This window comes from Trichomonas vaginalis, chromosome V, assembly GCF_026262505.1.
Source record: "Trichomonas vaginalis G3 chromosome V, whole genome shotgun sequence".
Classification (NCBI taxonomy): Eukaryota; Parabasalia; order Trichomonadida; family Trichomonadidae; genus Trichomonas; species Trichomonas vaginalis.
The window spans coordinates 10,484,358-10,498,008 of record NC_067207.1 but is presented as its reverse complement, the minus strand read 5'-3'; the positions used below and the strand labels follow the sequence as shown (position 1 = coordinate 10,498,008).

Below are 13,651 nucleotides of genomic sequence, written 5' to 3'. Positions count from 1 at the left end.
TTTATATTTTTATACTGATAGTAATTAATATACTATCCTGCTTAATAAATGGTATGATCAAATTTGTTTGAAAATTTAATTATGTATATGAAACTATGTCTTCTATATAAAAATCAAAATTTTCGGACGAACCTATATTGAACCTTTATGAAAATCTATCATTTTTGTTAATTGGGTTAATATGAATCTTTTACATATGTATATATAGCATTGATAGCTTATATAATCATGGTTTATTCCATATTAACATATTTTTTCAGTTAAATTTGTTAATAATATCATGTAACAAATTAATTCAAGATTAGAATGTCTACAAAATGCTAACAAATAAGAACAAAATACGATTTCTCGACTTAAATTTTAATATGGAGTAGTTTTTCGTTTAAATCTAATTAAAAATGAATAAAAACTTATCTTGTACTATTTTCATTCAAAGATTTTAATAATGTAAATCATGCATTTTCATAATTCAGTACAGTTCTTTTTAGAATTAAAGTTGATGAGGATGATATTTGTGATTTAAAATAATTTGTTAATGTTCACCTTTTATTCATCACCTTGTGGTATGCCCTAAAGCAATAGCATTATCAATTCTGCTGAATTGATCAACTCAAAATTCCAAAAAAAATTCAAAATTTCAAAAATGAAATTAAACAATTTGAATTTTCACATGAAAAAATCAATTTCGAAAAAAATTTGGAAAATCAAAGTATTTGATAATTAGTCAAATAATCAATTTACATCGTTTTTACTCATAAAAAACAACTAATTTTTGATTTTGATATCATATTTGATAAATACTCATTCCAGAGTTGACGTAATGTATTAATTATTGTTAGAGATATTGCTTTCGCAGCAAAATTCTTATTTCATGAAAGAAAAAAAAAATGATTTTATTCCAACAAAAACAAGTAAACAGATGAATGGAAACGTACTATATTTTCATAAATGTAGTAATCAGCGTGTCAGCTTTTGTTTATCATGTTCGAGTCAAAATGTATTAACTTGTAATAAGAAATATTCGAAGATTATATGAAGTATTGAGCATTCTTTGTAGAAATATTTGTAATTCATTACTAACATATATAATAAAGTTGTTTTTTTTTCCTTATTGCAATAATTTTGTCTGATTTTAATAACTTTTCATGTATACGAGTTGTGTGAATATGCATCATAATATGCGTAAATATACTTATTTGCGACGAATAATGTGGTTGCATAATGGAGGTGCTAAATTTTGATTTTTAATATGGGGCTTTGGTATGTATAATCATGTTCTTATCTCAACGTAGGAGTATTGGTGCAATATGATTAAAATTTACGAGGTTGATCTTAAATTGAATAATTCTGGAGTATAAATCACAATGCAGCTAATTCTATGTTAAAGATAGATACAGATTGTAGTAATCAATTAGGGAGTACAAATTCATTCTTTCATTTCTGTCGTATTGAGCAGAAAGGAAGAGATCATAACCCTAGGAAAAAAAGCCCAAATTTGTCACTTTTCATAGTACGTTAAACTCAATTCGCTCGGCGAATGCCGAGCACACGTACTCATCATTCAACATAATATTCTCATTCTTTGGTTATTATAGTGCCAGACAACACAAGATTTCAAAGAATTACTTGAGTTTTCAATTAATCTTAATCCGATTTTAGATTTATCGAGAACTCCATCATCACAATCACATACTTCAGTGCGGTAACTACAATTATCCATATACAGAAGGAAGTTCTTTTCGAACAACTCATTTGGAGTCTGTTTTGGAAAGAACTTCTTTCTGTCCGACTTAATTTCATAGTTCCTGATCAACCAAAAGACAGAAACCACACACTATCTACTTAGGAAAGGAGTTCTTTCTAAATCTTCCTTAAATTGAGATTTTACGAGAGATAACCCTTCTATTGCACTTAAAAATGAACATTTTGATATCTTTAGTATCACACATGGTCATATATAGTATTTCATCTACATGAATACATTCATCTTTCGAAGTCTCTCATTAAATGGGAGGCTTCGAAAGATGAATCGTTTTATTCATACAACTTTAAATCTCGAACACATTTAGAGAGTGAGTATATCATTTTATTCTTGTTTTGAGTTTATTCTGATTCAAAATTGCAGTGAAAACAGAAGTTCACACATCATATCTGAATGTGAGCTCATCTATACTTATACGATCTCAATACCTCCACTCTAAGCATAAGAGGTGAAGTTATATAAAAATTATCAGATGCGTTGAAGTCTCAAAAGTATTGCCTGAATGCTTGTTTCATATTTGTCCAAGTAGTTTCAATGAATAAATGTATTGTTTTTTATAATTTCGATTTATTTTTAGAAAATATTCAATATAAACCTTTATTGTGTTATTTACATCTCATAAATTCTCTGTCTAAATCATATAAAAGCGCGTTTTACCCCTATGAATCAAGAAATTCATTCAATATTCATGGTATATTTATTAAATTTATACGATTTACTAATAATCAATATTATATCCTCATAAATAGCAATATATTTTGGTAATCTATGATAATCATATACAATATTTGAAATCAAATTTTCATTAGTTTAGGTTCCTTGTTAATAGTAAACCATTATATTTATTACTAATAATAAAATCTATGTGTCGTATTGAAATTCAATAAAATTACTTATTCGGTCCAAAAAAACAAATTAGATAAAATTTTTCTTTTTTTATGTAATTTTTGTTTTTCATTTTTCTCAAGATCCTAAGTTATGTTCTAACTTTTGACATCATATCCTATCATGCTAGGCTATATATTATAGTAGAGATGTGAAAACTTAAATTTTATAATCCCTGGGATGCACTTTCTTCGATTTTTTTTAAATTTTTGGGATAAATTTTGACATCTTTTTTTTTGCTGGCGACCCCCCCCCGTTTAGGGCATCAAAAAAACATGTTGTTTCGTTTCAAGATCGGGATATGTTGTGAACCCGACTTCTTTCATTAATGAAGTGATTTCTTAAGTTGAATAAAAACAAATTTGATTGAAATTCATACAAAATTTCTTTTTATCATTATTATTTAAGATGCTTTTTTATGTTGAATTGTTAATTTTTTTATTTCCACCTGGGATATTTTGAATTGGGCTAGCCCAATCCCACCTCTCAATTTTCTCTCAATTGGGCAATGGGGATCCCATATAAAATGTATTGTAACAAAATTTTACATGCATAATATAGTACAATTAAACAACATTCTAAAAATATTAAATTCACATCATTTACTTGAAGATTTTATATTTTCAACAAAAATTAATACAATAATTACATTAAATTGAGGAGATTTATAATATTTATTATAAATTAAAATATTATTACTCATTAATTTGTTGAAATATTGCATTTTAGTGGTAAAAATTAAAATTTAAGTTTACATGGAGAAAAAAAAATTTTAAATTCCAAAAAAAAATTCAATTGGGATAACGATAGGGACAAAAATTTAGAATCCCCATATGCTTGGGATAAAATCACATGACTATATTATAGCATATCCAAAAGGCAAGGAAATCTATCAGAGAAGCCTTTTTGACCTATCGTTGCCCTACCTCTCTTTTCCCTTCAAAACAGAATTGAAATTTTTAGTCTCTACACTATTTCAATATAAGCTCCATTTTTAAACAGTTTTTAAAAATCGAGCATTGAAAAGTGTGATGAGACTTTTTTATTTATTTTTATGATCTTACTTCCTTTCTTCGCATATCTACTTCACGCTCATGGAAAGCACCCATGCGGTCACTCAATGCTTAAGCTAAAACCAATTCTCCCACCAATTTCCAATAAAACTCACAAGGTGGCCGCCGAAGATTATCCATTTAAACCAATCAGAATCCAAATTGACTATGGCTATATTGATGGGACCAAGAATGATCCATTGCGTTGCACAAGCGTCGGACAGGAAATTACATGGAATGGATTTACTTATATTTGCCTTCAATACGATGTTCTTAATGCCAGTACTCGAACAGCAATTCATGAAACATTAGACAATGTAAAAGCTTATGCAGAGAAGCTTTTAGGTGTCCAACAAACAGTAAACGAGTTCACATTAGTAAATATGGATGGTTCGCTTCCAATTGATGACACAGAAGTCATTAAAAACATTGATATGCATTTTACCGTATTTGTTCGTCCTTTCGGCGAGGGATCTGCTGTTCTTGCTGCCGCTGCGCCACTTAATGCTACAGAAGATTTCTACAGACCAATTCAAGGAGTAATATACATCAATGCTGTTCAGTTCGGAGAAGCATCTTCTAACTATGATTCATGGGACAATGGAAACTTTTATATATTATTCCACGAAATGACACATGCTTTTGGAATGACTCCTATACTTTATCGGCATTTTCATCCAGAAAACTCTAATATCCCATACGAAACCTATGGTTGCCAACTTACTAGAGATGGAAAACAATTTACTTACCTCACCACACCACAAGCACATATTTATGCTAAAAAGCACTTTGGCGAGGAATACTTCTACGGTGATAATGGCGAAAAGTGCCCTTCTGGAATAGAACTCGAAAATGGCCCTGGAGCTGGAACTGCAATGTCACATCCAGAGGCAAGAGTTTATCTTAGTGATTACATGGTTGGCGAAACAATCCAAACTGGTCCATTCCCATTCAACAGAGTCACAGATGTCTCAATGTCCTTCTTAATTGATTCAGGAAACTACCATATTAACTATTCTATGATACAACCAATTCTTTGGGGCAACGGTGAATCAATTGATGGCAATCCAATCAAAGGATTTGCAACAGAACCACCAGTTTACTCCTTCCCATCATATTATTTGTACAATGATACATATGGTAGTTTATCAGGATTCGATTTCAAGTTCTTTGGTAGAGCAGCTGCAACCAAAAGAGTTTCTTGTCCACCAAGCAAAGAAAGATTTGCTGAATATTGCAATGGAATCGAATTTTATAATCCAACAAATTCTCGTATTATTGGATATGATTATATTTATGATTACGTTCCTACCGTCTTCCCAACTTATGTCTGTCCAAAAGGAACAGCTATATTACCAGATATGTTATCATGTGGCAGTTTCACATGCAACAAAGACTTTACTGAATTCACAATAGATGCAGTTCCAAAAGATGATGAAAACGAACGTCAAACTCTCACTTGCAAAGAAGGCGATGAAAATAAGTCTACTACATTTAATATCAAGTATAAAGGTCAATTACATAATGTTAAAATGGGTTGTATCAGTCCAAACAGATTCTGCAGATCAACAACAATGCATGATATGACATTTACCACTGACCCATTTGATGAAAATACTGATTTGGGATTACCAAACTCTCAAAAACAGAATAGCTCTTTTCCAAAGTGGGCCATCGCTGTTATTGTAATAGTTGTTATTCTTCTTATTATTGTTATAATAGGAGCAGTTTGGTATGTCCTTCGTAGTAGAAGAAATACTGATTTGATAGCTCCTTAAAGATTTTGCGTATCATGGTATTTTATTAAAAAGACCATTTTAACCTTTAACTAAGAATATTTATTTTGATCCATGAAAATACAGTTTACCAAGTCTTTTTCAAAATGCTTACGAAAATTTTTGAAAAACAAATTAAAAAAAGTATTGCACCGCCCGGGAATCGAACCCGGACCCCCACCTTGGCAAGGTGAAATTCTACCATTAGACCAGCGGTGCTTTACAATATTATTATTTATTATTAAGACTAAGTATAATAATATAATTTTTAATCATTTCATAAAATAGATATTTATGAAGATTTATAAAAAAACTTGTAATAGACAGTCCAATTTACAAACAAAACAATCAATAATATTATACGCAAGTTGCAATATGAGCAACATGATCGGCAAGTGTTGGTTCATTCATAAACAACAGCTTGAAAGGAATTGATGGTGAGAAAACCTTAGCATCTGCAGTGTAAAGTTTTTGAAGTGTTGCCATTATCTGAAATCCCATTGTAACAGCTGCGCAATCGTGAGATAGAGTTAATATTCTTGCAATTGCATTAGAGAAGATACGGAAAAATGAATCAATGGTAATAAAAATACAGAAAGAAATGAATAAAACAACAGTATGAACTGGAGTTGATCTGTAGATGAATTCCTCGAATCCTAATCTTAGTACTCCAAAGAGTATAATGCAAAATGCGATGTATCTTGATATATCTACAAGGAATAAAATAATTTTATCATAACTTTCAACAAGAGAGTGAATTATTGGGCCAAGATATAAGGATTCCAATGTCTGTATATAGAAGAAGTTGTTAACTGAAAAGATAACCTTTGGATGTATTAATCCTGATAATTTTATTTCAGAATGCAAAGTTGACTTAGAAAATGAGTATCTGACACGTTTCTTGAATAAATCAACATTATTAGCTGACAAATAATGTATTGATTCGTTAAAAGGATGAAAAGGTTCTGCTACAACATTTCGATAATTTGGATTGTATTGATCTGAGAATCCGCTGCGCAAAATATGTAATGCAATAAGAGCTATAAGTAATGTAAGTGGCATATGAAGTTTATCTCCTGAACAATCACTATTTTGGATAACTGCACCCTCAGAAGCCAAATTTACGTCTGCTAAATTCTCAGGACCGGATAGATCATAGTTAACATCGACTTCTTCATTCACAGATTCTGAGAAAAATTTACCATTTCCTTTTCTTCCGTTTGTAATATCAGTAAACAATGTAAATATATGAACAAGTATTGCTAGTATTATTGCATCAACGGAGCAGACAATAGTGAAGTCAATGAAGAACTCTCTCTTTGAATAAACGTTAAATTTGAAAATAGTTTCTGTGTGAAAGATTCGATAGTATTCTGAAAACAATTGAGGGATAACTCTAATAATGAAAAATGCGTATATTCCGAATTTCAAGTTAGTGTTGAAGAATTTTGATAATGGTTTGAACAAGAAAATTGTCATGAATGGTAAGAAATATTTGAGTGATGCATATATAAATCTGTAGTTAAGCAATGCATAGTTGTATTGGATTGATCTGATATCTGTACGCTTCGGATCTTTAAATTGAGAACTTTCTAGATGTTTGCGCTCGTAATAGAGAACATAGGTCTCCATAGCGCATCCTATGAGAGTTATGATAAGGCAAAGTGATTTCAGTCGAACACTAATCATCAATTTTTAATTAACCAATATTAAGGTTAATGATTTTGCATCGTTTCTAATAGATAACACCATCTATTTCTCGAATAAACTATAATTCTCATAGAAAGTGCTTAATGCACTACTTGTTCATGCATAATTAACTGATATAACATAATATCAAATAAGAAAACAAATTCGATATTGTATGATCATAAAATATCTGCATAGATGGGGTCAATTTGGTACCAAATTTAAGGAATGAAACACTAAAAGTACTTAGAAATTATTAGTTTTTAAAATTTTAAACATAAGAAAAAATAAAAAAATAAAAAAAGTTAATATTCGAATTCACATTTCTCTGTAACAGGATCTCTCTTTCCTTCGTAACTCTTTGTATCGATATCAGGGAGTCCGAAGTATTGCAAGAAGAGATTTCTGTATTTTCCAAGTTCTGCGTACTGTGTGAAATGGGATGCAGATTCCAAGTATTCGATTGCTCTGTGATAAACTTTAATAAGTTTCTGAAGGGAAATCAACACTTTCTTAGCGAGTTCTACTGTTATCTCCTTGTTCTTCTCATTTCCTTTCTCAATAGCTAACTTGAGCAAGCAGAAAAGAGAAGCGTCAGGACCAATTGCAGCTTTAATCAAATCAACAACTCTCTTCAAATCTCCTTCGATGTTTTGTTTCGTTTTTCCGAAAACAGAATCAACGTTTCTTGTTGGGAAACACTTCTCAAACTCTTCTGCAGTTCTATTCAACAAGTTGCAGATTCTTTCTGTCTCAAATTCCGCATGTTTTTGCAACGAAATTTTGACAGTTTGAGACTCAGAAATTTTAGAACTTGGAGTGAATCTCGGCAAAGCATGTTCAACTGTGTATTGTGTCATTGAGATCTCATCGGCATCAGAATTCGTCAAATCCTGTAATCTAGAGAACGGAACTTTTGTTCTGAACTTCTTCCACGCGTGTCTAAATTCCAAATGATCAATGGCTTGTTCAGAAGGATAAACTCTGTTTTCAAGTGGAATATCACATCCGAAATCATTACAGAAGATATGGCCATTGAAAACAGAGAATATGTACGGAATGTCGTACATCAATGTTTCAGTTATTGAAATATTTTTCAATAGGTCTGAAATTTGAGTACAAGTTTGAGAGACCTCATTGAAATGTTTTGAAGAGGCGAAAATTCTCAATTGAATTGATTTGAGGCATCTCAGTGTATAATTCGCGTGCACTTTCATTCCGTATTCTATTGCCTCATCCAAAGCTGATTTGAACAAATCTATTGTGAAATCTCCAGCCAAAAACTTGAAAGCGTCAGAAACAGTTCCGAAATCGATTTTTGTTTCGACTAAAACACTTTGTATGAATTCGAAATCTCTATCAGAGAACTGTACATCTCTTCCAAGTGTTGCCTTAGACATAGTTATTGGCTGTGTCACTAATAAATTGTATTCAACAGGTAATTTCACTTTTAATTTCTCTTCATCGACTTTTTCGTTTTCTTCCGGTTTCATCTTTCTCTCGTGTTCAATAACAGTGGCAATCAATGCGCACTTGTGGAGTTGAGCAACAAAGGCCGCTGAATAATTGTTGTTGGTCTTGTTGATGTTGACAATTTCTGACAGCCATTTTAATCTCATTGATGGATACGTCATGTACTGATTGGCAATTTGCATGACATACTCACATGATGCGGAAGGATCGTGTGCGGTCTTTCGCATGTTGGAAATAACGTCGGCGATTTTCTGTGCGGAATCAATTTTCTCATGAAGTTTTTGAACAAAAACTTGGTCGTTGAAAATTGTTGACATTTCACTGACGCGTGTGAGCATGAGCTGATAGAGAGGGATGGACTCCGGTGGCTGGTTAAGCATGAGGGAGGTAAGAACATCTAAGACTTCGGCCGAGGAAATGGTTGTCGTGTGTCTTGTGTCGTAATCTGATTTGAAGAAGAACAAAATGGTGGATGCGGCAAAACAACGGGCAATATGGGACTTCATGGTGATCATTGATAGTAATTCGGTGGCAATGATCCTCTGCCTTGGGTAGATTTCGGTCAATTTTGTTATGGCTCTAAATAATCTTGGATAATTACGAGGAACTTGGTGCGGAGTTGTTGCAAGAAGGCAGATAAGTTGACAGACAGGGGTGATGCACTCCGAAAACTCTCGGATATTAGTGGCAATGAACATAATGATTCTCTTCGTTAATTCATTGAGCTGGGAGTTGAAAATCGTGATCTCTGGATTCAGTTGAGTGATACAAGACTTAGTAACTGTTGTAATGAAAACAATAATTCTCGACCTGAAAGTTGCATTAACTGTTTTGAAGAAGATTTTCATCAATCCGCGCGGAATGTATGTCAGCAAGAACATTACAGTCGGAACAATGAGGTGGCGGTCTTCCTCTGTAAATGCAGTTTCATATGCAACGGTTAAGAGGTCGAAAAGTGGGAAAAGAGCAAAGCCAACAATATATCTGTCTTTCTCTGGAATTGTTTCAATGGCTAATGTTAATCTGGCAATGAAATTAACAGCTAATGAAATTAATTCCGGATTTTGCATGCCGAAAGCCTCCGAAATGCAAAGGAATATTAATGATAATGTCGGTTGGAATGGAGACATCAAGTTTTGGGACAATGGTTTCACAGGAAGTCTCGTAGAATAGTATCTGATAAAATCTGTGGTCTGAGTGAGTGGAATAAGGAACTCAAAAACCGCCATCATTGCTGCATCGCTGTTTTTGATGGACAACATATTACGGATATGGGTATTTATGATGTTTGTCATGATTTTCGCTTCTAAAAGGGAGCAAAAGTGGAAAACAAGCCATCCATATTTAAGATTGTAATCAGTTAGCTTGATTTTATAATTATTTTTGATGAATTTTGTTGCAATTGTGGAAAACTTCTGCAAACAAGAGATAAGAGTTTGCGGGATCCATGTTTCTGTCCTTTGGCTGAATGAAACAACAAGAATTGATCCGATAATATCGAAAATTTCAACAATATTCTTGCAAACGTCTATATTCTTATCGATATTCTCTTGGATAACTTGGTCAAGTGAATTGGTAAATGTTGAAAGCAAGTTGTGCTTAACAGAAGCCAAGTTGAAGTTATTATAAAGATATGATCGAATAAGATCGCGAGTTACTAGGTCATCCTTGAACATTGAGAGTAGTTCTATGATGTATGCCATTGTTTGAGGGTTAATAAGCTGTAAAAGCTTAATAAATGTTGGTAATATTTGTTTGTTCAAAAGAGAAGGCGGAGTTTTGATGATTGAATCCCAGTTTACCTGCATAGGGACTTGTGCTTCCGAAAGAACAACAAACTGGATCGGCGGATAGATCGCTGGTGGCAAATCAACAACACATTGAAGATTTGAATGGGAAACGATCTTGTTTTGAGAGATATAATCGCCTTGGAATTTTTTGGCTTGAACCGTCGGATACGTTTGGAGCTTGTATTCAAGGGGTTCTTTAGAATTGAATAATTCAATAAAAGCGCATTTATAAACTATAGGTTCCTTTTCAGCTGTTAGCATCACGAACTGGATTACGAAGTGCGATGTTTGCGCAAGTTGCTTCGTTACGAAGAATCTGACGATATCTGGGAAAACAACCTTTTTTCCTGGTTGCATGTAGCAAGACTGGTACACATTGGAAAATGTAGCATCGTTATCGTTAAGAAACCCTGTAGTTCCGACGGGATTTGTCATATCAGTTGTATTTTCGCATAAAAATACTCTGAAATAGACCAAAAATGCTTTTGGAACGTTGTTAAACTGGAAAGAAATGTTGGATATCGTAATTATTGGCTCTTTGCTAAAAACTAAAGATTGGCAAGGAGAAACTAAGTATGGGAGTGATTTATTGAATTGTTCTAGGGTACTTAGTGGTTCAAGGCTATCGAATGGGACTTCTTTAATGATCGCTTTGCTAATTAAACTTATCATCGGATCATTAGGTGGAATTGGCGTTGCAACCTTAGCAAGAGTATCACTTTCAGTAATAAGAGTCCATGAGAAGTTGAAATTGTTTTCTGCAATCATTGTAAATGGACATAAAATCGAAAATGCAAATGGAACAGGAATAACGTGCTTATCAAGACGTTGCTGGTTTGCCGGGCATACATTACTGAGAAATGTTCCAGGTTTGCCAGTATCTGGATGTAATAATACGCAAACTAAGACAATGTGCTTTTCGGATCTCGGAATCTTAAAATAAACTGATCCTGTATCTGTCTTATTGAATATAATTTTATTGTTAATGGATTTGAAGCAAGCAGACTCTGAAACCGGCATTCTTGTTGTTGTATTAAACATATAAAGAATTCCTGAGTAATTCGTTAATGGCGTTGAAGATCCTTGCACTTGTATAGGCAATAAAGATAATTTGAAATAGCGATAGACAAAGTTATTATAAGTTTCTGGAATTTCAACTTTTGGAAGAGGTTCTGGACGATAATCAGTTACAGAATAGACATTGCTAACATCAAAAAGAATATTACTATTAAACTCTTCTTTCTTTAATTCAACGAATTTCTCGATATAAGATTTTTCGATTTTATTTTTCAAAGTTGAAGTATCTTCATCCGATAGGTTGAATTCGTTGTTGTATTGTACGATTAAAGGAGGAGGGAGATCTTCCACTTTATTAAAAACGTATTTGTGATCTGGGGATTTTAGAATAGGAACAGACCAATTTTGTAAGTTTTTATAAAGGTCTGTGTTATAATCAACATCTTCGCTTACATTTTTTGGCTCCTTAGACAGTAGAGTCCGAGGAATTATGAATTCCTCTTTCGACATATTGAAATGAAATTTTTTATATAATTTATTGGTGTGAAGCGCCGATATATATTAAAACTATAAGGATGACTAATATACTTTATAAATGCTTCTGTACTATCTGATTGACACAAATCGGAAGTCAAATAGTTCATTGTACGGTTTTTTTGTAGCAATAATAAATGTATGATTCATAATTTTATGATTCGATTTGAATTCAAAAAATTCATTTTCATATTTATGGGATTCTTAATAATAATGTACACTCGTGTAAATGATTTGCAGATGACCTTTTTTGTGAGTGGAATCACATCTGTCAGATATTGCATTATCAAGGCTTCACTAACATGACAAAAATTTAAGTCCCTTGAGATATATATTCTATGATGTACATCATTATTTTTCATTTTTATTGACCCACCTAAAAAATGCCTTCTTCCACTAAAACATGAGTTTTAACGTGCTTTTTCCCAAAATGATAAACTAGTATTTATAAGTATTGTAGAGCATATTTTTCATCTTTTTAAAATTTTTATCCTTAACGATAACAAGCATGTCATGAAGCTTTTTGTCAGAATGAAATAAATAAAGTTTAATGATCTGTAGCGTGGATGTATATACTTGCAACAATTCTTTAGGTAAAAAAATCAAATTTGATATAATATAATTTCGGGCTTCAGTTGGCTAGGCTTGCCCTTCGGGCAAGCCCAGCCAACTTCAGCAAAATAAATATATTATGATTATAGGAAATGAGTTTATACAATGAAATTTTAATTTGAGTGATTAATATTATATTTCAAAGATTATTATGTAAAACATATGAGAGATTTTTATATCCATCGAAGTGGTTTAGAGAATACTTTGAGATTTTAGAGATTTTTCGAAAGAAATATTGAAAGCAAAGCATTTATTAAGAATTTGTTGTGAAATGAATACACTTCGATGAGATATTACATCAGTTTGTTACTTTGCAAAATTAGAGCTGAAGTCATGTTCAAAAATGAAGAAAATGTCTTAGCTATAGCAAACGGGTGTAATGTATTTGAAATATTAATAGCCTTATTGTAATCTGATATCTATGCGATCATAGATATTTTTTGAGAAAGTATTTCGGAAATTATGTAATTTGTAAGGATATTGAGGAGCTCTAAAGTTAAAGATTAATTAGGCATGTGATGACAAAGAACTTGTTATAGAGGAAAATCTAGAATTTTAGAATTTTCAAAAATCATCTGTAACCAAATGGGCATGTTGTGAATCATTTAAGGTATGATGGAACACCAATGAGGCATTAGATCAATGTGATACATTAGAAGTTTGTGCGGAAAGTCTGGTTAAGAAAAGATGAAAATGTGAAATGAAAATACAATATTTCGCTCAATTTTTCAAAAACTCTTTGCCTATCGTTTAGGAAGCGGCGCCTCACGCCGCTAATTATATTTTGAGAACAACTTTGGTTGTTTGTTCGGCAAACTTATTTCAACGAATTACGATTTGCAATCAGATGTAACATAATGATATCAGATTGATTTTGATTTTTGATAATAAAAAATTATTAAATAATTTGAAAAGTTATTTTGTTCGCTATTTGATTGGCGCTTTGCGCCAATCAAATAGCTCAGATTAATAATATGATATTATTTTAAATATGATGAAAATTTTTGAGTGAAAACATTCAAAACTAAGTCTTAAAAAATAGATATTTAAAAATGGTTTTTG

At 32.0% G+C, this 13,651-nt stretch overlaps 3 protein-coding genes and 1 non-coding gene across 4 annotated transcripts, besides 3 other annotated features; 1 reads left to right on the top strand and 3 right to left on the bottom strand.

Annotated features, from left to right (window-relative positions):
* Positions 1–1,510: 1,510 nt before the first annotated feature.
* Positions 1,511–1,558: a mobile genetic element.
* Positions 1,559–3,699: 2,141 nt separating this feature from the next.
* On the top strand, positions 3,700–5,527 carry TVAGG3_0312630 (regulation of choline O-acetyltransferase protein; the record flags this gene model as incomplete). Its single annotated transcript, XM_001581651.1, has 1 exon — positions 3,702–5,477. One exon carries the CDS (start codon positions 3,702–3,704, stop codon positions 5,475–5,477), a length of 1,776 nt encoding a protein of 591 aa, XP_001581701.1.
* A 95-nt stretch (positions 5,528–5,622) lies between these two features.
* TVAGG3_0312620 lies at positions 5,623–5,693 on the bottom strand. Its single transcript has one exon. It is a non-coding gene; the product is annotated as a tRNA-Gly (tRNA).
* A 95-nt stretch (positions 5,694–5,788) lies between these two features.
* Positions 5,789–7,164, bottom strand: TVAGG3_0312610 (uncharacterized protein; the record flags this gene model as incomplete). The annotated part of the gene is made up of 1 exon (XM_001581652.1): positions 5,832–7,163. The coding sequence occupies one exon, from the start codon at positions 7,161–7,163 to the stop codon at positions 5,832–5,834; it is 1,332 nt and encodes a 443-aa protein (XP_001581702.1).
* Positions 7,165–7,278: 114 nt separating this feature from the next.
* TVAGG3_0312600 (dedicator of cytokinesis DOCK family) lies at positions 7,279–11,960 on the bottom strand (the record flags this gene model as incomplete). Its single annotated transcript, XM_001581653.1, has 1 exon — positions 7,469–11,953. One exon carries the CDS (start codon positions 11,951–11,953, stop codon positions 7,469–7,471), a length of 4,485 nt encoding a protein of 1,494 aa, XP_001581703.1.
* A 307-nt stretch (positions 11,961–12,267) lies between these two features.
* Positions 12,268–12,289: a terminal%2Cinverted (terminal inverted repeat of tvBac_56 transposon ID:TVAGG3_0312590).
* Positions 12,268–12,466: a mobile genetic element.
* Positions 12,467–13,651: the final 1,185 nt, after the last annotated feature.